The 23,607-nt window shown below is 37.8% G+C and overlaps 1 protein-coding gene across 1 annotated transcript in view; it reads right to left on the reverse strand.

The window, feature by feature from the left end:
• Nucleotides 1–23,241, reverse strand: part of LOC108084078 (uncharacterized) — a 50,311-nt gene extending 27,070 nt beyond the window's left edge. Inside the window, 2 exon segments of the mRNA XM_070284166.1 lie at nucleotides 18,863–20,362; nucleotides 22,266–23,241. Coding sequence (XP_070140267.1) covers nucleotides 18,863–19,861 — 999 coding nt within the window. The 5' untranslated portion in view covers nucleotides 19,862–20,362; nucleotides 22,266–23,241.
• Between the last annotated feature and the right edge of the window lie 366 nt (nucleotides 23,242–23,607).

Below are 23,607 nucleotides of genomic sequence, written 5' to 3' on the forward strand. Positions count from 1 at the left end.
CGTTAGAGATAGTTGGCAGAGTGCGCTCGAATTCGTGGCCCAAACATGTGACTCCGGCCAATAATTAATTTATAAATTACGTTCTAAACTAAAAGTCCGAAGCTTAAGGGTACAACGGCTTAAAGCACCAACGGCGGCAACAACAACAACAACCACAAACGTATAGCGGCGGCAATCTTGTCTGCAGAAAAGACCTTGCTTTCGATTTTCAAAATGTGTTTACTACGCTCTCAGTCAAACACACATAAACACTCGCACAAATAGTCGCAAAACAAGAAACGTTCAAATTGCTTTTTTATTCACTGAAATCCGCAACGTTGAATACCAAACAACAAGAAATAAATAAAAATTAATATTGAAAAAAAAAAGGAGATAACAAAACTCAAACCTCAGACAAGTGAATTTGATTAGGAAAATACTTTAAAAATTAAACTGCATAAGTTTAAACAATTTAAATATTAGTAATTGAATAAAACCTTAATTATAATGGAAAGTAATAAGAAACATAGAGAAAGGTAAAAGAAAACTTAAAAATAAAATTTTAATATAATTGCAATAACAATTAAAGGATTAAACTAAAAGTCATTCAAAGAATTAATTTAAAAATATAATATTCAGATTAAAATATAAAAAAAAAATACAAATTGGAAGATAATAGAGATAACTTAAAAGCGAACAAAGAACTCTTAAATAAATACAACTTAAGGAAATATTCACAAATTTATTGTAAAAAAAACAAAAAAAAATCAATAATAAATTGGATAATTAATTTAAATTAGTTATTTAAACGATTTCTAATCCAAATATAATAGATAATCCGATTGGATAGGCCAAAACTAAACGGCTAATAATAATTTACAAAAGGGATTTGGAAAACATTGAGTCACGAAATCAGAAATTAATAATGATTATAGCAAACGAGATGGAATTTCGGCAATCACTTGAAAATTAATCATTAAATAAATGGTTAAATCATTGTGTAATATCCAGGTACTTGAAAATATTAATCTTAGGACTACAGATCATTTATAAGTACCGCCCATTTGGAGTTAACCTGATGTTGATTTAGTTCACCACCCTCTGCATTTTTTTATACCTTTTCTGTATATTTCACCCCCTCTCATCATTTTGAAAATACATTTTTATTTATTTATTATTATATTTTTTTTTTGTCAAGTTCCAACCGCAGTCGTCTGATTTTTTATATGGCAAATATAGCATGGTATGCTTCAGTGCTTTGGTTTAACCGCAGAAACAACAATAACTGGCAGAGTAAAAACCTCAAGACAACCAATAAACAACAACAGCAACAAGTTCTGGTTGGAACTTGTTGACGCGACTGAGACTTTACTTTTTCTCGGCTGGCCAAAAAGTGTTTTGCTTTACTTTTGGTCTCCGTGTGGCTGCTCTCGTACAAATATACATATGTACATATATACGTGTTTTTATATATCGATGTCTCAGTGCCAGGTTAATATAGATAGATATATAAAAGACACCTTTCAAGACTGGTTTAGTTTGCCCAGCTCAGCTCGGCTCAGTTCAGTTCAGTTCGGTTCAGATCAGCTCGCTTCTGTTGCATTTTCCAACAAAAATTTGTGTGGTACCCCACCCCCTGAAGCTGCAGCAAGACTCTAATGCAATCAAATCTGCTCCCAAGTGTGTGAGTGTGTCTGTGTTAGCCATATTGGGTGTTGGCCAGCAGCTGTTACTAGTTGTTGTTGCCGTTCTTTAGTGGCTTTAGTGGAAAAAAATGTCGTTTGATTATGGCTGCTGGCCGAGAGAATGCAAAGTGAATTGTTGAAATATTGAATTAAGACCAAAGTCTGTCGAGTCCAAGAATTGTTGTCTTAAAATGTGAGTGAATGTATATTGGCAATATATTTTGTGTGGAGGCTTAGTTCTTACAGTTTAGCCTCACCTTCATGGCCACACTTTTTACTCACTTATAGTTAGATATCTTCGCAACTGATTAAATATTTTCTATACCTTACGTTACGTTATTTAACCGATAATTGCATTCGCTTTTTATGCAAGAATTTCAAATTGCAAACACAGACAGCCACCAGCCAGCCAGCAAAGGCAAACAAAAAGTGAAAGTCAAAAGGCAGCAGGCGGCAGCTGGAGAGACCCGGCTCAAATATTACGTATACGCCGCGTGGATCGGCAAAAAAGGCCTGAGGCTGAGCAGAAGATTGGGGACCAGAATGGGTTGTATAGTTGGTAAGTGGCAAGCATCCCGGATTCCAGACACGTTCTAGCCGCCGGCGGAGGCAGATTTACGATCTCCTCATCATCACACGCCCACGCAGAAACGACCTTAATTGTGTCCGTGTCGAAGTTTCCGAAAGTGTGAGTGTTTTTATTTTTTTACTTTTATTTATTTGCTGTGTTATGTGTTTTTTTTTTTGTAGCACGTCAAGAAACGGCTCCAAGGGCAATCGCAGTAAGAGCAGCAACACACCAGCCATGCAACGCATGCACTCCACATAAATTGCAGACAGTCAGGATTCGTTTAAGGGAACAAACGGGAGGATTTTCTAATCCAATAATTACAGAAACTGCACAATAAATTCGTCAAATTATATTTAAAAAATAAAAACTAAAAAAAGGATGAAAATCCCAAAAGACTTACTATAAAAATTTGAATATTTAAGTATAACCTTTACAAAAAATAAAGATAAATACCATTGAACTTAGGAATGTATCTATAAATATCAATAAACAATGCCTTAATATTTTTTGAAAATAAAGCAATTACCAGAACATCATTACCGTGTTCTCCTATACCGAATCCCCACTGTGACAACGCTCACTTTGCAGACACGGACACATTAGAATGGCTTGAGGCTGGAACTGGTTGCAGCAGCTGTGTGTCCTAACACTCTTCAGCCGCTGGCGGGCCGAGTAACCAAGTCACCAAGTAACCAACAACGCCTCCATGGAGGCAACAGCCTCCGCTAACGAGCTCGTGCAGCTCCAGCTCCCAGCTCCTAGCTCCGTCTGCGTCTGCGTCTCCATCTGCAACTCCAATCGCGACTGCAACAGCGGCACACAAAACGCACAAGAATTGCCATGAACCAATTTGATAATACAAAGCCCCGGCTACATACACACACACACACACACGCACAACAATTATTATTTTATTTCTTTTTTTATTATTTTTTGCCATTTTTGGTTGGAAATTGAAAGTTGGTCTGCAGCAAGTCGCTGAAGAGCGAGTGGAGCGTGAAACAGCGACACTTTGGCAACACCTAAGCCAAGTGGATAATATCCTGTCGCCTGTCTGACGCCGGTAAGCCGAGGACACCATAAGGCCATGCCCAGAGGGGCAGGGTCAGGGATTTGGGTTTTGTGGAGAGACTGTGGACCAAGGAACCACTGCAAATTACAAGCTGGAACTGGGTTTTGTCTCTCACTTTCATTAGGTTTGGTTCACTCGAAGAAATTATAGCTTTGTTTTGAAATTGACTATATTTTGTATATAGAAGTCTATAAATAAGATAGTTCTAAGCTAAAATATAAAATTAACAAGCAATTTAAAGCCTGACAAAACGTCTCACGTACATTTGTGAAAATTAGAAATAAACCTGTGCTGCAGATATATACTTTGTACCCTAAAACCCAAATGCAATCAATTAAATACTTGACAGCTTTGCCCATAAAGGAGCTTAACACAAACATATATAATTCTTTATTTTTTCGAGTGATTTCGCGTGGGTGTCAAGTGCAAAATACTCGTAAATTGGTGCTAAGCATTTACACGTTTTATCGCAACGACCCACAAGGGCCCAAGGGCTCCGGACCGCAGATTAACCCAAGCTGAATCAGTATCTGGTTGTGGATCTGGGGCTGTGGCCCATGCCCATCATCCTGCTGCTTCCTCAAATTCGATTCCAATTTCAGAGTGCGCTGGTATTATTCTCGACTGAGTGACTCGCCTTATTTGCAATTTAGTTAGCTAAAAATAGAATCCCATTGACGCTGGCATGGGCAGCACATAAAAAAAAAGAAGAAAACGAAACCAGCAAACACAAGCAAAGAAAAGAAAATGAAGAAACCAGGACCGACAAAAGAAAAGCGTGAAAATCGTAAGGGAATGTTATTACCAGGAAATAATATATAAAGAATTTTAAATACTCTTTAAATAAAAACTTCTTAACTATTACTAAGAGTTGGTTATTAAAAAGAGAAACTATATTATTTAATTAACTCTGAAATAAAATTAAGATATATAATGACAAGTTTAATGAATTTATTTACCTTTATTACCCACTTATTTTCAATTAGTTCCAGAACCTATACTCTCCACTTCATTGCACATTTCCCCGCTTAAGTAATCGGAAAAGCTATTTCTGGCATGGACTACAACTTTCACCTTCATTTTAATTGCCGACTTTGGCCAAAACTTTTTAGCTCATCTAGTATAAACCTTTTTTTCCACAAACGCCAACGCAAAAGTGGGATGCCAAATGCATAAAGGGGAAGTCCAAGGGCGGCGGAGACGATGAACAAGGACCACAAATTCGCACATCCTCACAGCAACCTGCCACAGATCCCTGAACGACGTCAACGTTAAATTGAGTAAGTAATGAAAAATCGATAAGCCGGCTCATAACTGGCGTCCATACGGAGAAGAGGGCGGAAAATTCTAGGGAGTAGGTACGTAGGTGGAACGGAGTAGGAGTAGACAAGGAGGAGGAGAAGGAGGAGGTCCTTCGCCAGTCAACAGGAGGTTGGCAGCCGACAGGCGCCCATTGGCCCTTGTGGTTTGTCGTGCACTTAAAGGAAATAAAGTGAAAAGCCCTTATTTAGGGATTGCTTATAAAAGAGTTTTTAAAATATATATTTTATATTTCATATTTAAATACTTGAGTTTTTTTGTTTAAGAAAATCATTATTTATATATAACTTTTCTTAAGATTATCTGATTTATATTTAATCATTTACTTTCCTAAAAACTTGTAGGATTTTGTTTTTTAAGTGTCCAAGACCCGGCTACAACACAGACAGAGTTAGCAAAAGCTGCCGGCGCCTGCTGCCAGCATGAACAGGAGCCGAAAACAAGGACGACAGGGGACTCTGTGCGAGAGATGGGAAGTGGGCGACTGGAGGCAGGCGGCAGTCATAGGGGCGTGTCCTTTGCCCGTGTATGGCGCCGGAGTAACGTCGTGGGCGTGCGCATGACCAGCAATATAACATTCAATTAAGTGCAATTTAAGCTTAACTAGTGCATTACGTAAGTCCTGTACAGAGGGGGACTCATGAGTCCGGGTTTGAGAGTGAAGAATTGGCCGAATGTGCGCTACACATATAATTATCATTTGAGTTTGTTGCTGCCCAAAGGAACACTGATGTAATCATGAATGCGTCGCTTCCATTCGATTGTAAACTGAGCTAGGAGGGTATAACCCAACTGATTGAAAGGCTCAAGGGACACTTCTCTTTTAAGGGGTGTAAATTTTTCTCTCTTTTTGTATTATTTTATTATATTCCACCAAACACCAATTTAATTATTTAAAGTGAATATTTTTTTTGTGCAGTCAATTGCCTTGAAAACTTATCCCAAACGTCCTGTCCTGTCCCTGCTGAATTAAGTATTTTTAAAATATCTAAAAATAAAATTATCAGAATTTCTATTTCAGAATTTGAAGTACGTATGTAGGTATTACCAAATTGGTCCCAGGGGATCGAAACTCTAGTTTATACTCCCTTCCTGCGCGATCAATAAGCCCGCTCAAGTGTATGGCAAACAAATTCCTTTGTGTGTGTTGTGGGGCTTTATCTTCGGACCACATCCGCTCGGATACCACCCACATTCCGTACTCCCCCGGTTGAATTGTTATCTGATGTTTTCAGTCACATCAACATATGCGAATTATGACAAATCACGCCGTCGTTTGCCGCTCTTTTGCGTAAGTTATACGGGGCGGTTGTTGCATGGAACCATGCCCACGCTAACGCCCCCGCATTTGGAAATTACGCATGCTGACGTCACCATGAATGGTGGCCCAAAACGAGAGCTCCAAAGGAAAGATAAAGCGACAGGGAGAGAGACAGTTAGAACCTTCTAGCAGACGCCACAAACTGCGTCATTCATTCATGGATACCCACAATTTTTGTCGTAGGTTGGGCACGAGATGAAGCGAGAGAGCCGCAAAGGCTCGGTGATAGGAGTGGGGGGGTGGAGGCACTGTGCATTTCATTCATAAAATCCCATCGAGTGGGAGCGAAAAAGCAAGTCCTTCGATGACCTTCGTCACTGCGCAGGCCTTGAGCGAAATGCCCAGCTTTGAGTGAAAGCTTTTCATGTGGACAAAAAAAAGGGAATCACAAAACTAGTGACCTTTCGGCACAAAACTTACTCGTAAATCGGCAAACATAAAAAAAGAATACCAGCCGGCTTTAGCATATGGCCAGAATCCGCTATTACACATTTTACCAAACCCTCAAAACATACATATTTGCCATAAACTGATGAATTTATGGTTCAAGGGGGATGGATGGCTGGCTGGTTTTAAGTAGGGGGGCGGCTTGCAAATCTCACTCGTTCATTCCGATTTCAAGGTTGATTCGAAATGTCAAAATTGCAGATGCGACGTCTTCGAATCAAGTTTGCACTTGGCTGCGAATCGAAACGAGTTATCCAATCCCAATCCAATCGCAAAGAGCATTGGAGCAAAATAATACTAATGATGATGATCATGATGATGATAATACGCCATAATGATCATGAGGGGGGCGCCAAAGCAGGCGAAACCTTTTGGATTCCACAGCAAACCCGTATTATAATTTATTGTGCAATGAATGCAACAAATGCTTGGCGACAGCAAAATCACTCAAGTCGATGGGGAAATACCCAGCAATATTCGTTAAACAAAAACATTATAGTGAAATTGTTCTTTTTTATGGGTTTTCTTATAAGTATAAAAATTACTACGAGAACGTAGGTAGGGAATTTCTCTGCCGGCCTTTGCTTACTCCAATAGTATTCATGTGACGTCAGCAAAAGTTTATGTATTGCCTCGATAAAATGCTCTTAAATGTTTTTGGTTTCCTGTTTTAAGTATTTTTTTATAATAAAACGGAAACTTTAATTTGTTAATTAAACCATAAATTAAAAAAAAAAAGTTCTTTAAAAAAATGTATTACTTAAGTTTTTAGACTAATAAGTTCTTTTATTCTCTTCCCAGGCTCCTGCAGTGTTTACATATGCAGAAAAGAACAACATCAGGATGTACTCTCTCCCATAGTTAATCGACTCTCTCGCGCTCGCTTAGGGCAATGGCAACGGCAAATGAAACAAGACAAGTGATTGTATGTGTGAGTTTAAGGCTCCCTCTCGATCTCACTCGCCCTCCCCTCTCTTTTGGGGGCATTGGGAGGAAGGTGGAGGTGGCGGCAGGCAAAGCAAAGATAAGCAAAACGAAAAAGCAAAAAACAGTGCAAGCACAATGTACCGTTGCTTTGGCAAGCAGCAGCTTCAGGCTTCAGCATCAGCAGACGAAATAATTGAAAGTCAAATTGAAAGCTTTGGGCGAGGCCTTTCGGTTGAGTTTTTGGGATTTCTTTTGACTCGATCGATCGGTGGATCTGGCAGAGAAGGAGAAGGAGAAGACAAAAGGGGGTTCGGAATTGGGTGGAATAAGAAGCAGCTGAAAACTCCAGTTACTTGCATCCGACGAACTCGAGACGCAAAAATGCAGTTTAGCCCGGCTCAACGTTACTCGCTCAAGAGTTTGTGCCTCTGTTTCTTCGGATTTTTGTTGTTTCTTCTGTATTTATTTTTTTTTTTTTTTAGTTTATAGTCTTATAGTTGTTGTTTTGTTTTCGAGTGGTTCTGTACGAAAATTCATATACATGCATATATATACGTTGTATAGGCAAAAGTGAATGTCCACCGAAAAGTCCTTGAAACCTGAAACCGATCTTTCCAGTTTGGCGCACAGAGACACAGTGAACTGTTTGCTGTTGCTTTTGTTTTTGCCGCAGCTATGTGGCTGTTACTGCAGGTCCAACACTGGGAGAAATTTAAAGGAATTTTATATAATTTAATATGATTAAATTGTTTTATTAAACAGATTTTTCTTTTTTTTCGAACCTTAGGAGAGACTTTTCCTACGTTTCATAATATAATTTTTAGCTTCTACCAATTCTATGAATAATTTAACATTTTATTACAAGTCTTTTTGAACAGTCCACTTTTTAGTGGTACTGCTACTGGTGCTGTCAGTTTTCAGCTTGAAGCTGTAGACAAGCTCCACTTGGCTCAGAAACTTGGACTGGGTGTCGGTTTTGGGGGCTTTGGGCTTGGGCTTGGGTTTGGGTAATCCTTCATTCACCTGATCAGATCGAGAGGGTGAGAATGGGAGGGCAGGCGATAGAAGGCCAAGAAGTATTTGGGTTGCCAATGGGTGTGGTTTGTTTTGATATAAATCAAAATACAATAACCATTTGATATGGTGAATGCATAAATGTATATTCGTTTAACCGATAAATGCGGTTGCCGTGCCAAGCGGATATACTGAGAGATCCGGCTGGGGTTTTTTTTTAAAACGGTAAGTATAGGAGATTCACAGTTCTAAATTGTTTTACCCTTTAAAGAAATTGTTTTGAGTTTGGAGTAATAATAATGTATATAAATAAAGTATCAAGAAATGACGCTTTACTAATGGTAGCTAAACTAATCCTAAATAAGACCCATTCAACTACCAATTATATTCTAGCGGAACCCATTTAAAGTACTATTTATAGAACTGGAATTCGCACAAGCCAATCTTTTTCTCCTCTCTCTCTCTCTCTCTCTCTCTCTGTCTTTCTATTTGCCATGCAATGGGCAATCGCTATAATGCGATTACATAACAAATTTTGATCCGAGCGAAACAATTAAGCGGGCACAGCATCCAGTACTTGGTCAGCGTTACAGATAAATCAACGAGCCAATGGTTTTGACCAAAAACCAAAAGCTTAAGGCTGAAAATGAAAATGAAACTGAAGCTGAGGCTGAGGCTGAGGCTGAAACTGAATCGAGTTAAGCCAACTGAAATGAACTGAACTGAAGTAAGGTAAAATAAAGCTGGGGCGCAGTCGTAGCCACCTGCATTGAATTGACATTGAAGGTGCTGGGTTGTTGTTGTTGTTGCTGTTAACGTTGTTAACTATAGTTGTAGTTGTTGCTTTTGTGGCAAAAGACCAAGAGACCAGGCCAAACCTACCAATGTTTGTTGCTGTTGCAAATGCGTTCAGTTCAGGCCACGTTTGTTGTTGCCAGCTAGCTGGCTGCCTGCCTGCTAGCTTGCCTTTCATTTCTTGCAATTGGCGTTTTAATTTGCCTGTTTAACCACATCAGCAGCAAACAACAAAAACAACAACGTAGAGCTGGCTCAATGAATATGCATGCAAAACAAAATCAGCTTATACAATGAGATTTATATTCATAAGTATTTATATGTATATAATGACTGTGCGCCCGGCCATACTGGCTGTCCATAACAGACAAGCCGCAATCAAATTGAACCGATTATATAGTTTTGAAATAAATTTAAGACCCCATAAGTGGCATGAAATTGATTAGAAGCTAAAAACAACACCTACTTGGCGACCGTTTAATTATTACACGAAGGTGTATTCATAGCTATATACTTTAGTTGATGGTACAGTTAAGAATAAGTTACTAAAAAGTGGTAACCTTTTACAAAATTGTATTTTAGACATAAGACTTAATTAGACTTAATATGGTTTATCATTTAGATTTAAGATTTCTAGACCTATTTCTGTAGAATTTATATATGTAGATTTTTCCTATATATTTTGTTTAAAATTTAATTAAAAGATAGCATTTGTTCACGGAAAGCCTTTTTAAAAACATTATTTATCATATTAAGCAGTTATTTCGTTGTAAATACTTTTAAAATACAATACAGTTAATTGTTAACAATATTTTCTATTTCGCAAGTAATAATACCATTAAAAAAAAGCCTTTAAATTCCAACCTCAAGCCAATTTAAAATATGTAATTTAAGTGGAGCATTAATTACTCGAGCCAACAAAGTAGTAATTGGTATAAGGTCTCTTGTCTGTCGATGTGTTTCGAGCACATACCACACCACTCGAGTGTTGAAACCCTTCATAATAACTCGAAAAAAAACACAACAAAAACTAAACAAAACTTGATACAAAGTGTTTGGCTCTTCTTTAATTTTTTATGATTTTTTTTATTTTTTTGCGCATTAGCAGCAAAACGAAGTTGGCAAATGGCCGTAAGGCAAAATACCAAAATATGGTTAGAAAAAAGAAGAAGAAAAATAAATAATAATAACACACACACACCTTAGCTTTGGGCATTCCAGCACCTGTTAAACAAAGTTTTGCGTGAAGTCGCATCAAAAATTCCAAGAAATCATCAGCAAAGCCAACAAAAATAATAAGATATATAAAAATTCCAAATGCATAAACGTTTTCTTGCACTATATACAAACATATACATATGTATCTGAACAAACGACCTTGCCAAAGGCAATCTTCAAGCGGAGTGGAAAAAATGACTCTTCGACTTTGGCAATAAAAGAATTAGCGGCTCTTAATGCTCAAGCGTAACTGAAAAATTGGCAACATAAAAGCCAAAAGAAAAAACTGCGTATTTTTTTTGTTATTAACCTCTACTTCTTCCTCTTCTTCATTCCGGGGCCCAACAATAACAATAGCGGAACAATAAATGATTTGGAGTAAAGTGGATTTGGAGTCATAAATAGATTTCTATATAGAATAACGTCCGTTTCAACACAACATCCGCATTCTAAGAAACGCTCCAAATTGAAAGAATACCAAAAAAAAAAAACCAACTTCACCAACGTTTAATAATTAATATCAAGAGGGAAAAACGCCAAGTCTGTTTTTTATTTCAATGCTAAATAGTTGAGAGCAGCACGTGAAACTGACTCACTCGAGATCTGTCGAGGATAGAACTGAATATTCAATTGTTTACTCACGTTGATTACGTGCAAATCGGTGAAACGAGTCGGGGGAGCAATTAAAAATCTGATGTTACATGATTTGCGAATTATTCATTATTGGATTCTGGGTGGGTGGTACTTAAATATATTTCCTAAACATAGCTCTATTATTTTAATAAAGTTCTAAATTTGACACGATTTAAACTTGTTTTGTAGATAATTATAATCATTGTTTGGAGGCAACAGTTTAGATTTTTGTATGAAGAACCATAACAATACTTAATATTGGGATTTAGCCAATTTACATTTCTAATTTTGGCTAATATTTTGACCTTTATTTGCTAATTGGGTGTTATTGCTGACGAGACGAGGTCTTAGCAGGCTGATTTAATCCATAAGCCATAAATCAAGATGCAACTATTATGCCAAAAACATGCAAAGATCTTGGCTAAAGGCAAACAGAAGGCCTACCAAATGTGAGCACCAGAAGCCTCATCAGTACCAACAACATTCTGCTTTAAATACATAAAAAAATAATGTAATTAACCTTAACTCCTCAATCTTTAATAGTTTACTGTTAACTGTAAAAAAAAACCATAAATAGCTAAAGGTTTATTTTAAGATATGCTTCTGATTCTGGCACCTTTCATAGACAATTAAATTTACCAACTTTGCCCAAAAAAAAAAAAAAAACTGCTTAGTTATAATTATTACCTTGTCATTTTCTCATTATTGAATGGATCACCTTTAGACCCATATTTAAAAATCGTTTCATCATCCTCGTAGTACAAATTTGGCAAAACACAAAATTTTTTTTTGCTTTGTCATAATTATAGGAAAATTGGTTTGAATTATTTTCTGCGTTTCGGTTGAATATTTCAGTTTTACTTTTGTTTGTATTGTTTTTTTTTTGCGAGTCACACTGAAGCGTAAACAAAAACATTTTACGAAAAGCATATTAAATCCGATTCAACCCACTTATTATTGTTGAAATATTTGATTCAACCTTACCACAAATTTTTGTGCATTCGTGTGTGTTCTTTTCATTATTTTTTGACAATAACAAAAAAGACGAAGACAGCCCAAAAATGTTGATAATTGCCGGAAGTAACTTGTGTCACGCACAGACACACAAAAAACCCACAGTGCCCACCACATAGACAATAGATAAATTTGATTTTTTTCTTCTTTTTTCATCAGAAAGCAATTTAGCAACATTGAAATCTATTTCTAGGCTTTGCTTCTAGGAAATACAATTACACAATTTGTTATCAGCCTGAAGAAATACTTCTTGGTCGCACCATCAAAATATTCCATTGAAATCGATACTAGAAAGGATTTAAATTTCTAGATCTCCGGCAGTCAAACCTCCGGCCAACAGAAGCTGATTTAAATGTCAGAGAGCCGGCTATAAACCGCTAGCTAGTCAAGCATAAATGTTAAATGTCTTTTAAATACCAAATTGAGGAGGCCACTAATAAACACACACAGCCAGACGACTGAAGAACACCTACAAAAGTGTGCCTGCCATAAATGAAACAATCGGATGCTCTTAAAGCCAACATTAAATGATTTTAGAGATCATTAAATTTTACTATTTAATTTAAAATACATTATTTTTTCTATGTTTAGCTCAGAAGAATTATAAATTACCTAATCATTGGCATCTTTTAATTTTTACTTGAGGTAACGTACCAAAACGATCTTTCCTGCGGCACTCTAAGAGGTTATGGCACCTTTAAGTGTATTTTAAATTTCAAAGCTAAATTTATAATACCCTCTGGTAGTGTATAACAATAACATGAAACTGAGAAAACTGCAAAAACATCAGCAGCGGCGGCGGCGGCAAAATGCCGATTGCAAGTCAAACTCACAGATTAGGCGAAGCTGAAAAAAAAATTTGAAAGGTGCACGCGAATGCATTGCAAGGCATTTTGTTGCATTTGCAACTGCAACAAAGGAATGCAAGTGGCAGCGGCTAACAAGTAATTTACGTACACAATTCAAGCCATGAGGTATATACATACATATATATGTATATATGTATAACTGGCGTCTGTTTGTCCAACAAACTAACAGGCCAACAAGTAGATGGCTGCCGATTAACATCAAAGACCTTAAGGGAACCCCCAAAAACTAAAGCCATTACATCTTGGAGATTAAAAATGAAAAAAATGGAAGAAACTATGGAAAAGGTGGAACTGGGAATACCCTTACTGAGATAATTTTTCATTAGAAAATTTAGAATTAGAATTAAATTAGAATACCCTGTAAGGGTATCATATAACTTTTATTAATTGACTGAACTAAATTCTTAAATTCTTTTAATTTTAATTAAATGACATAATTAAATCTATAAAATAACCTAATAAATTCCCTACCTCACAAACTCCATCTCAAAATACTTATACCCCCCCTAAAGGGCATAGAAAAATAACAGTAATTTCGGCTAAGCACAAAATAACCAGCAGTAAGCAGCACCAGCAGCAATTGTGTTTATCACATCGTTCAACCCAATTATATCTATAAACAGATTGTTATGAAATTCAATGAGTTTATAACGGATTGGTTATCCAACAACACAGCGACGAGTTCAACCAACTTTCGGTCAAATCAAGTGCACTCACTATACTGCGTATTCTAGGAGGATCGGATTCATTGAGAAGCTCTGACAGGTGATGTCTACGTTTGAGCCATGGTTATCAGTAGTTACAAACAAAGTATTCGAATTTGCGTTTACGACAATTCAAGTGGTCGGTCTCCGGTATCAGGAATCAATGCAATCTCCAATCTATAAAAGTGCCTTAAAAATACAAGTACAATTTCTTTGATTGGAATGCCTCTCAATCTCTCAATAAAAAAAACACAATCCACCGCCTGTCCGTCGTCCGCCTTCTTATCAACATCAAATTGAACTTGTATTTTTTTTATTTTTTACGATTCCCTCTCATTGTTTTTTCTCTGCTTTTTATTTCTCGGCAGCTCCTTATCGCGACAGCAACAGGCAGCAGCAGCACCTCAAAAGCCAAAATAAATAAATATAGTAATACTTATATGGGAATGTGCAGTCGCTTTGTGTGTGGCAACCGCAAACATTTCAAGTTCCTTTGCATTTCTTCACTTTCTTATCGGTCGGGCGACTGACCATTTTCATGGTTTTTGCTTTACTTTTATTTAATTACTTGTTATTATTATTATGCCACATACAGCACACATCTAAATATAGCTGCACACCAAATTCCTCATAGATATGCTGCGAGTATGATGTCAGGTTGGGGGGTCATCGTCATCCCAACAGACTTTGCCTCGTCGCCTGTCGTCGCCTCTGATTTCGAAGGCAGGCGCCAGGCATTATTCCGGTGACATTATCTGGTGTCTCCCCCTAATTGCTGGGTCCATTGTTTGCCCCAATTAGCGGGGATCCAGCCACAAAGAACATTAAGTGGAAATGGATCTACCTTTTAGCGATACTAAAGAACTTTTTTCTATAAAATAATTTTATAGTTTAAATAATAAATCAAACAATCCCTAAGGATTGAGCCTAAGCCAAGAAAAGTCTGTAAACACATCCTAACATCAAAGCCAGGTCAAGTATTGATATTTATCATGTTAGCTAAGGGTGATTCAATAACTTAATGTCTATATGAATCATCTAAATCTGGGGTTGAACACAGATCATTAATTCCCCTAACCCGTGTATATTCGCTCAGTAATTAAGCTTTTAAATTCAATTGTATAAAGCATTGTTATTAATTTTTGAATTCAAAGTTAGCGTGTTAACTAAGGAATATTAGATCTTTAATTTGAAAGATTTCGAGGATATAAAGTTCAGTTAATGTTAGTTAATTGCTTTATAAGTAATTAGTAATTAATATGCATATTTTTAACTCTTATAAAATAAATAAATATACCAAAATATGAGAGTAAAATTCTACATAAATTTTACTTTACAAATCTATAAGTGAAACCAAGTTCGCATTGCCTATTTTTAGGCTGGGCTCAAAAGACCCAAACAACTCATGATCTTGGCATAGGCGCAGAGTCATTTGAGACCACAAAAGTATAGATATATTATCGCCTGAGGGGAGTATAGAGTGATATGGCAGAGTGATGAGTCCTAAATTTGAATAGTCATGAAACTTTCTAGCCATGGTAAGAGGCTCTTTTTCTTTGTGGCTCACGCCATTAAATTTATTATATTTTGCACGCTTTCTGGCAGACCCGATAAGCGTGTAGAATCTCAAGCACACGTGATAGGAGGAACACCCGTCGTTCCACTCCGCGCCTGACAATCCATTTCTTTTTCTCTTGATTTTAAATTGTTCTGCCACTGATTTCCATAATCAAAAGAATCGCACACTATGGCAGTTTTTGGCCAATAACTTTTTTTTTATTTTTTTTTATTTCCGTTGCTCTTCAACGCTTTTAGCCAGCAAAATCATATTATTTTTTTATAAATGATTTTTACTACGCAGTTGAATTGGTGGAAGCCAACTGAAGCAAAAGTTGGCCACACACAGCTGTGGCAATTTTAGAAAAACAATATGCAATTTGGTAGCGTAATATTTACTGGCTCAAATAATAATACAGAAATATAACAATTAGGAGAACAAAAAATAAAAAAAAGCTTTTTGCACGCTATATAAATTCTGATGCATATTTTAATATATTATATGCGATATATCTATCTGTTCATGATAATCATAATAATACAAAATCAACTGGAAAAGCTGCCTGTCCGGGCAAGAGAAAGGAGTTGTCTCAGCTGCCTTCGCTGGCAATAGAAAGTTCGTAACTCAAATGGTTCTTTGTTTACATTTTCACCTGTCCATATATAGCACATTCGCAAATGCACATATAGAATCAAGTGAGGCTTGACGTAAGCAGAAGAGTTGCTGTATTCCAATATAAATATATAAACCGATGTGTGTTTGCCCATTCGTTCTGACTGATAAGCCTTAGAGAATGTTTGCAAAATCTTTGACGAGATTCAAATCAGCTCTGGAAATCCCCCGCACGGAAGCACATGTGTGTGGCATGAGCTGACTTAATATACGTTTCATTAATATATAAGAACAAATAGATTTACATACGTTTTTATATTCCAGTATTACGATAATATAAAATGCAATACATTCATTAAGAGAAAACGTTTATAATATAATCTTTGATAGCTTTCGGTATTTATATAATTTTCAACTTCCTGCGATAACTTGTCTTGATCTTATGCGATATCTCTTGGTTTTAATTGCTATTGTATATAGCTTTATCATCTTAACTTAGCTAATTTTTTGATATTCATCTTGAAATCTAGACACATTTAGGAGTTTAAAGTAATGGAAATGTATTCCTTAGAATGCAATTTAATTATAACCACTGAATTCAATTCAATTCCTACTAAATTTAATTCTTAACCCTTCAACATGGTGTTTATTTTTGATAATGATTATAAATGTAGTTATAATTAAATATATCAATTTATTAACTATTTCTGTGAAGGAGCGCAGCGGTTCTACCTCTTGTAGAGATATGCATATATGCCAAATAGAGAGCTTTGCCGATGACAAGTTCCACCAGAGACACTATCTTATCAAGCTGCTCATTTCCGTTGCCAAAGTGTTTGCCACGTGTGGAGAGATTTGTTTCCAGGCCAAAACAATTTCACCAGGCCCGTTTTATAGAACTTGGCCCACTGTGCGTCAGCATCAGAATTCACGTGGGGCGGCGAGAATTAATGTGTGTCTTTGGGCCCAGAAGAGAGTAAACATCATCGTCATCATCATCAACGAGAGCTCTCGAATGAGCGGGCGGAGAGAGAGATCTAATTCTAGTGATTCATTTGAAAAAATGTGTGTTGGGATTGTTTTTCAGAACATTTTCAATGTTTTTGTCTAGTTTCTGTTTTTACTATTTTGAAGGCCAGCAAAGGCAATGCTAAGGCTAAGCAAATTGTTGATACAGTTGTGCCATCAGCCCAAGACAGCGGAAACTTGGCCAAGAAGTGCCGGGTAATTGAGAGACTCGATGGCTAGCTGTATGTCTGGCTTAGATCTTGTAAATGGCAGGCTTTGTCTATATTTTTATTTGGGGCTGTTGTGCTTTCTAAATTAGCCCTAGGCAACACAGCTTTTAGGAAATACATACATATATCTACCATATGTATGGTATTCCAAGACCCAAACAAGTTTCACTTTTCGCATCAATCTGCCTTGTTTTTTCCTGATTTCGGTTTAGAGTTTTGTTCGGTTCGTTTAGAACTAGTTTTGGTAACTAACTAACTAAGTGCCGCAGCACATGCTAATCAAACCACTTTCGGTTGATATTTTTCCACAATAAAAAACCAAATCAAAAATGACAAAACCAAGCCCCGACGTCAGCGAGGAATTTGCATAAGATACTTTAGTAGATTCGAACTTCTGGTCGGGCCAGCGATATTTGGTTACCAGAAGGTATTGTTGTTGAGGCCAGAATATACATAAGCAGCTATTAAGAGTGACGGAGATTCAAGGCGAGCAGACAGTATTTCCGTATATTAGCATCGCATTTGTTTCTCGATTGCACAAAATCGGCGACAAATTGCTTGCTGTCAGCCAGGGCGTATACGTAATATACCGCCCCAAGTGCATAACCGTAAATAACAAACAAAAAGACTACATACACATATGTATACATATACAAAATGGAAGAGATAACAAATTGCAAAAAGGAACAAAAATATGAAAACAAAAAACCTTCAAATCAGTGCAAAGAACAAAATTCTTGTGTTTATTTTCGTTTTGAGAGTTGCAAGAAGTTTCTACACTCCACTCTGCGACTCCCGATATGAAATCAGCTTATCAAAAATATATAGATGAGTAAGCAGCACTCACTCGCTTTCTCGCCTTTCTGGCTCTTATCACCTGTTCTTGTTTGTGTGCCATTAATTATGGCTGCTTCCTTCGGTAGCTGCTGAAGCTGATTAGAGCGCCAACTTCTCCGACTGTGGCAACAGTCCAACTAATGGAAAGTTACGAAAGCTTCCCCAATTCGGAATAAAATAAATACTGCGTTTACGGTTTTTCCCCCTATTTACATCAATGAAATTACAACTGCTTATGCAAGGCCTTGACATTTGATTTACAATTAGTCTCGGAGAAAGCTCACAATTTTTAACAGAAAAAAGATCAAATGCCAACCTAAATATCAATTTGTACAAAATATTAACTTAAGATCAGCTCGTTACTGTAGTATTAAAAATATAAGTTTCGGAAAAACTGTTAAAAATTAATATTAAATACGATTAAGTCATAATTAGAAATTCCAAAGTAACATACTTTGTCTTGAAACAATCTTATTCCCTAAAACACAAAAATACGTAAATTTCTTCAGATCAAAAAGCAAACAATTTAGGAACCAGATAAATATTTTTCTGAAACTGTGAAAGAAAACAGTCAACTTGAGCCCTTATCTTGAGTTGATTTCATGGCATTTTTACTTCATTTAAAGCGTGAATAAAAAAAGGAAATACATATTATATAATGGTATACTATATTTGCCCTTTATAAGTATAAAAGGTTCAATCAATTGCATAATATTGCACAATATTAGATTACGGAGGAGACGGAATGGCCTCAATGATCTTTCATTCCATTATAAAGATTTTTTCATTTCTATTTATTGATTTTGAAAACATATATTTTAATAGAAAAAATAATAATGTTATTAAAATAAAAGCCGAAAAGGAGCATATAATTAAGATGAATGATTGATATTTGACTTTACAAACCAATTATCATTACAAAGCTGTAATCTCGTTGTAAGGTCTTGTATAAATTTAAATTTAGAACGAAAATCAGAAATCAGAATCTGTCGATTCTAGATAAAAATTAACCTAGGCTTAATTAGGTCAAAGAATGCATCAGACTCACCTGCATTATGGGATATGCGACACGTCCTTTGCCGAACCGCTCTATAATCGTCAGCTTGGTGGCACTGGCCATGACTCCGGCTATGTTGGACGACGACAAGACCGGACGCGATGGCGGCACAATGGGCACAAAGTCGCGATTTCTTTCGGCAAAGCTGCGGTCGAACGAATTCCGCCGATCGCTGTGGGAGCGTCTGTAGGCGACGTGGTTGCCCCCGGTGCTGGGCCCGCGACTTGATCCCGATCCCGACTGATACGCATTGACGGAGCCGTTGTACTGGGACACGCCCATATAGGACTTGGACTTGCGATACTGCTTGCCAGAGTAGACAGTTGGTTCCGGATAATTGAGATCGCTGTAATTGCTGGCGGTCTCAGATCCCGAACTGGACGAGACGGTGGACACCGATGAAGAAGAAACAGAGGAGGAGGCGGAGGTGGAGGATGAGGTGGCGGTCACGGCGGTGGTCAAACTGGAGATCATCGATGGCTTGGAGCATTTGGCACAGGGCACGGCCAGAGCCGCGGTCAGCAGCTCGGCGGGATTAATCTTGGCCGCTGCGAGGTCCGGGGTGGCCGGTGTGTCCGTTGTGATGCCACTGTTGTTGCAGCTTGTGTTGCTGCCACTTTTGTTGACATTTTTATTGTTGCTGTTGCTCCTGTAGTTGCTGCTGTCGCGTGGCAAAGATTGTAGAAAGATCTGTTGCCGCTGCGGCTTCGCTTTTTTGCTGCTGCGCTGTTGCTGCTGCTGTTGTGGTTGTCCTTTGCCTGCATTCTTGGTCTTGGCATTCGAGCCTTTTTTGTTAGTCTTATTATTGGTTTTGTTGCTGACATTGCTGCTTATGTTGCTAGGATTGCTGACGTTGATTGTGTTGCTAATGTTTGTGGTGTTGCTCGTGTTGTTACTGCTGTTGTTGCCCGCCGCCGGCAACATTGCCGTCTCTCGCTGCTGCCGCTCCTTGTCCTTGTCCGCCTTCTTGCCACTCACCTTGTTTACCATTGTCTCTTTGTGCGCTGCTTCACCCTGGTTAACCGTTATCCGTCCTGCTGCTTTGCTTAGAGTTCCGTTAGTTTTCTCCGTTCTACGTTCCGTGCGCAATTGGCTTTCGGCTTCTGCTTGCGGTTTTGTTTTGTTGTTGTCTCTCACTCAATCGCTCTGCTGCTCAGCGTTGCTTTCGTTTGCTTTGCTCTGCTTTTTTCTATCTCACTCGCGCGCGCGCATTCGCTCTCGTTTTCGTTGGAGGAGCTTTTTTTTGTATTTCGTTTGTGCCACGTTTTGTTGTTGGCGCCGCGATTTTATATTTTGTATATTTCGCTTGCTGTTTGCGTTCTTCTTATTTTTATATTAAATGAGCTTTTGTTGTACCTTTTCAAATGTTTTTAATCACGAAATTCATTAATGTTGTTTCGGCTCGTTGTATTTTTTTTTCTTATACACTTGCTAACACTTTTTTAATTGCGTCTTTTTGGTGAACTTGCTATTCTCTTCGCTGTTGTTATCCTTTTTTTGATGACATTTACCGCAAGAGCAGAGCAGCATCGTTCAGGAAGAGAAAGACGAAGTAGACGAGAAGAACATGTAAAGAGAAATGGGAAAAGAACACCGAATTAGTTATTGGTTATGTATTCGCCTTTGCTCAATTGTTTTCGGCACTCGTGGAGGGTTTTGTTTATGTGTTCTAAACTGTTGATTTATTTTTATAAAGCCAGCAAATCATTTAAAACATTTCTTTTGCCTTTTATGAACGCACATTCTATTCGATTGTATCACTCTTTCTCTGTATGTGTGAATGTGCACTCCCTCTCTCTCTCTAAGTAACGATTGCTTAGTTTTTATCACCTTTTTGTTTGCACTTTTTTCTTTGATTAACTGCTGTGATTTCCTGAAGGAGCACAACATGAAATTCCCCATTTCCAAACGCGCAATTTATATTACTTATTTGTTGCGTCCAACCGAGAAAACAAAAACAAGAACGCCGAAAAAAAAACAACATTTATATCTATGCCTGTGTGTGGGTGTTTGGATGTACGTATAGTATGTATGTGTTTGTGCTAGTATGTAAATGCTTGCCATTTGGCGGGCGCGTTCTCTCTTTCTATCACCAGCCCGATGATGTAAGTTTCGTATGGGAATGTTTTATTTTATTTTTCACCGCTACTGTTTGTCTGTCGCCGTGTGTGTCTGTGCGAAGAGTAAGCTGATCACAAGATCAATATACTTGCTGAGGTCTCGTAAAAGTGTCTTTGCTAATTCGCCCATAAAAGCTATTTTATTGCCGCACACGACTTACTGCATTTGATGTACAAATGTACATATGTATGTCAATATGTATGTAAGAACACATATGTCAAACAAACACAAACGACAGGTTCCTTAATAAATAAAACAATTTCGATACTGTTAATGATCTGATATCTACTTTCCCGTAACTCAGTGACTCAATTGCTGAGGGGAATATGGGAGAAATTTTAAACAGATTCCCCCCGCCACTCGTTAAATGAGTTAATTACTTATCCAGAATTGTCGAACAGTAACCGATCTTGAACCGAAACATGATGGATGGTAATTATTAGCCTAACGAGCGAGCACATCACTTTTGAGCTAAAATTATTTGGGTATTCCCGCGTGCGTTAAATTGCTTTATTATTGCACTTTTTGGGACACAAAATACAAAACCTCCTAAGTATGTATAACTGAATGATTTAGAGAATGTCTCCATCAACTTTATCAAATTTTTAAAATTTAATAATCCTTATATGATCGAAATTTAAAAAGAAATATTGAAAAAATACATAAATTCAACAAAGTTCATAATAGGTTACGGACTTTAACTATTCCTTTTCTGAGAATCGATCTATTTCATTATGGACAAAAAAATAATACATATTTTTTATGAAGTATTATTGATGTCATAAATATTTAATGACATTTATGTATTTAGTTAAAAAAAGTTCGATTTCTAAACAATGCTTTTATAATTTAAAAGCCTATTTTACAAAAGAAGTTCAATAAAAAAAAATGTAAGGAAACAAAATAATGAGAAGGTTTTTGGGTTGAATAAAATCTGATATGAAGGTGTTTTCACATACATATGTACATACATACATATGTATCTTTGTACACCGCCAAAAAATAGCGAAACCGGAAATGCCAGATGCCAAGACTAACCGCGAAAGTGGGCAGCGGGATCGGTCGAAAGGGGGAGGTGTGTGTGTGTGTCTAGATCGTTATCCGCATTTCTGGTTTGCTTTTCATTTAGGAGGCAGAATACAAAACCATGCGACACGATGCGATCTCAGAAATACAGAACACCGAACACCCGGCACACAACTGTGGTGCAGTCACGTAGCCCCACTAATTGAGCGAGATCAATACCGGCGATTGTGCGCGTTTATATATTTACCTGAACAATTCGGACAGCTCGTGCCCCCAAAAACTCCAAGCAGTAAGCGTCTCTTCTGTTTCTCTCAGTGCAGAGCACACGTACTTGCTACTGTTCTATTGGGATATACTAGAACCGAACCGAATCCTATCGTATCGAATGCAATCTCTCTGTGGTGGGGCTTTTCTGATCAGAGAGCAGGCAAAACAAAGAGTTATAAAGAGCACTGGGCAGTCGACATCGGTTATGGTATCGGTATCGGTATGCTATCGACGACGGGCAGCAGGGTGTGGGTGGAATTCACCGTTCCTTGGAACCGCTGGCGCCTCACACGAAAAGCGTACGGCTGGCCAGGATGGCGATCGGTATCCGGTACTCGGTTTCGATTCTGGTTTAGGATTGCTACGGTAACGTAGAAACCAAACCGTAAGTCTATTTTCAAATTTTACTGACAACTAACGCCTGAGTTGTTCTTTTTACCGTTTTTCCTGCGGCTTCTTTATTTTTTTTGGTTGGTGGGGTTTTGAATACCGTTGCACTGCACGGACACACATATACACACACTGAGAAACGATCACTCACACAGATGCACACGCGATATTGGCGCTCACTTAACTCCCAACTTTTTTTTGATTTGATTTTGACTTTGAATTCGAATTTCAATTTCACTTTTTCGCTTGCCTTGTTTGATTTTCGTTATTTTTCGTTTTTCGGACCACGCGTTTCTGTTAGCGGAAGCTTGCCGAAAAGCTTCGAGAAATGTGGCGATCGTACTCGATGGGTTTCTGATTGGAGGCAAGGCGATTGCTTGATTTCTGATTTGATTATAGCTGCACTTGCTTGCGCACCTGGCTCTCAGTTGGGAGGAGTTACTGTCACTGTCACAGATGCTATGTTTTTACTGTCTAACGGTGGCTGCTCCACACTCGATCGGTCTTCGGTTGGCGCTCGGCTATTCCTATATTCCTATTCCCTGGGCTCTTGGCTACTTGAGTGTCGAACATGTGACGAGCAACTAACTGGCGGCGTTGGCACAGCGGAACGACAGCGCGAAGAGCCAAGCAGAAGACGAGCGCCAAGCGACGGCCGCCGTAATCGCCACAGTGAAGCTTCGCCCAGGTGACCCTTTGAACGATTGTCATACAAAATTTAATGCACACATGAAAGATGTTACTAACTTTTTAATTCTTTTATGTATGTACATTGTACTTAAACCTACTTAAGATATCGCTTTGCGGTTCTCCTTCTAAAGGTTACACTGTAATTAGTGGGAGCAGAGCAGCGGCGCCGACGATTCTAGAGAGTACCAAACGAAAAGTTTGCGAAACGGAATTAGCAACAACAATTAAGTCGGAAATGAGCA

Source organism: Drosophila kikkawai, chromosome 2R (assembly GCF_030179895.1).
Source record: "Drosophila kikkawai strain 14028-0561.14 chromosome 2R, DkikHiC1v2, whole genome shotgun sequence".
NCBI classification, from domain to species: Eukaryota; Metazoa; Arthropoda; class Insecta; order Diptera; family Drosophilidae; genus Drosophila; species Drosophila kikkawai.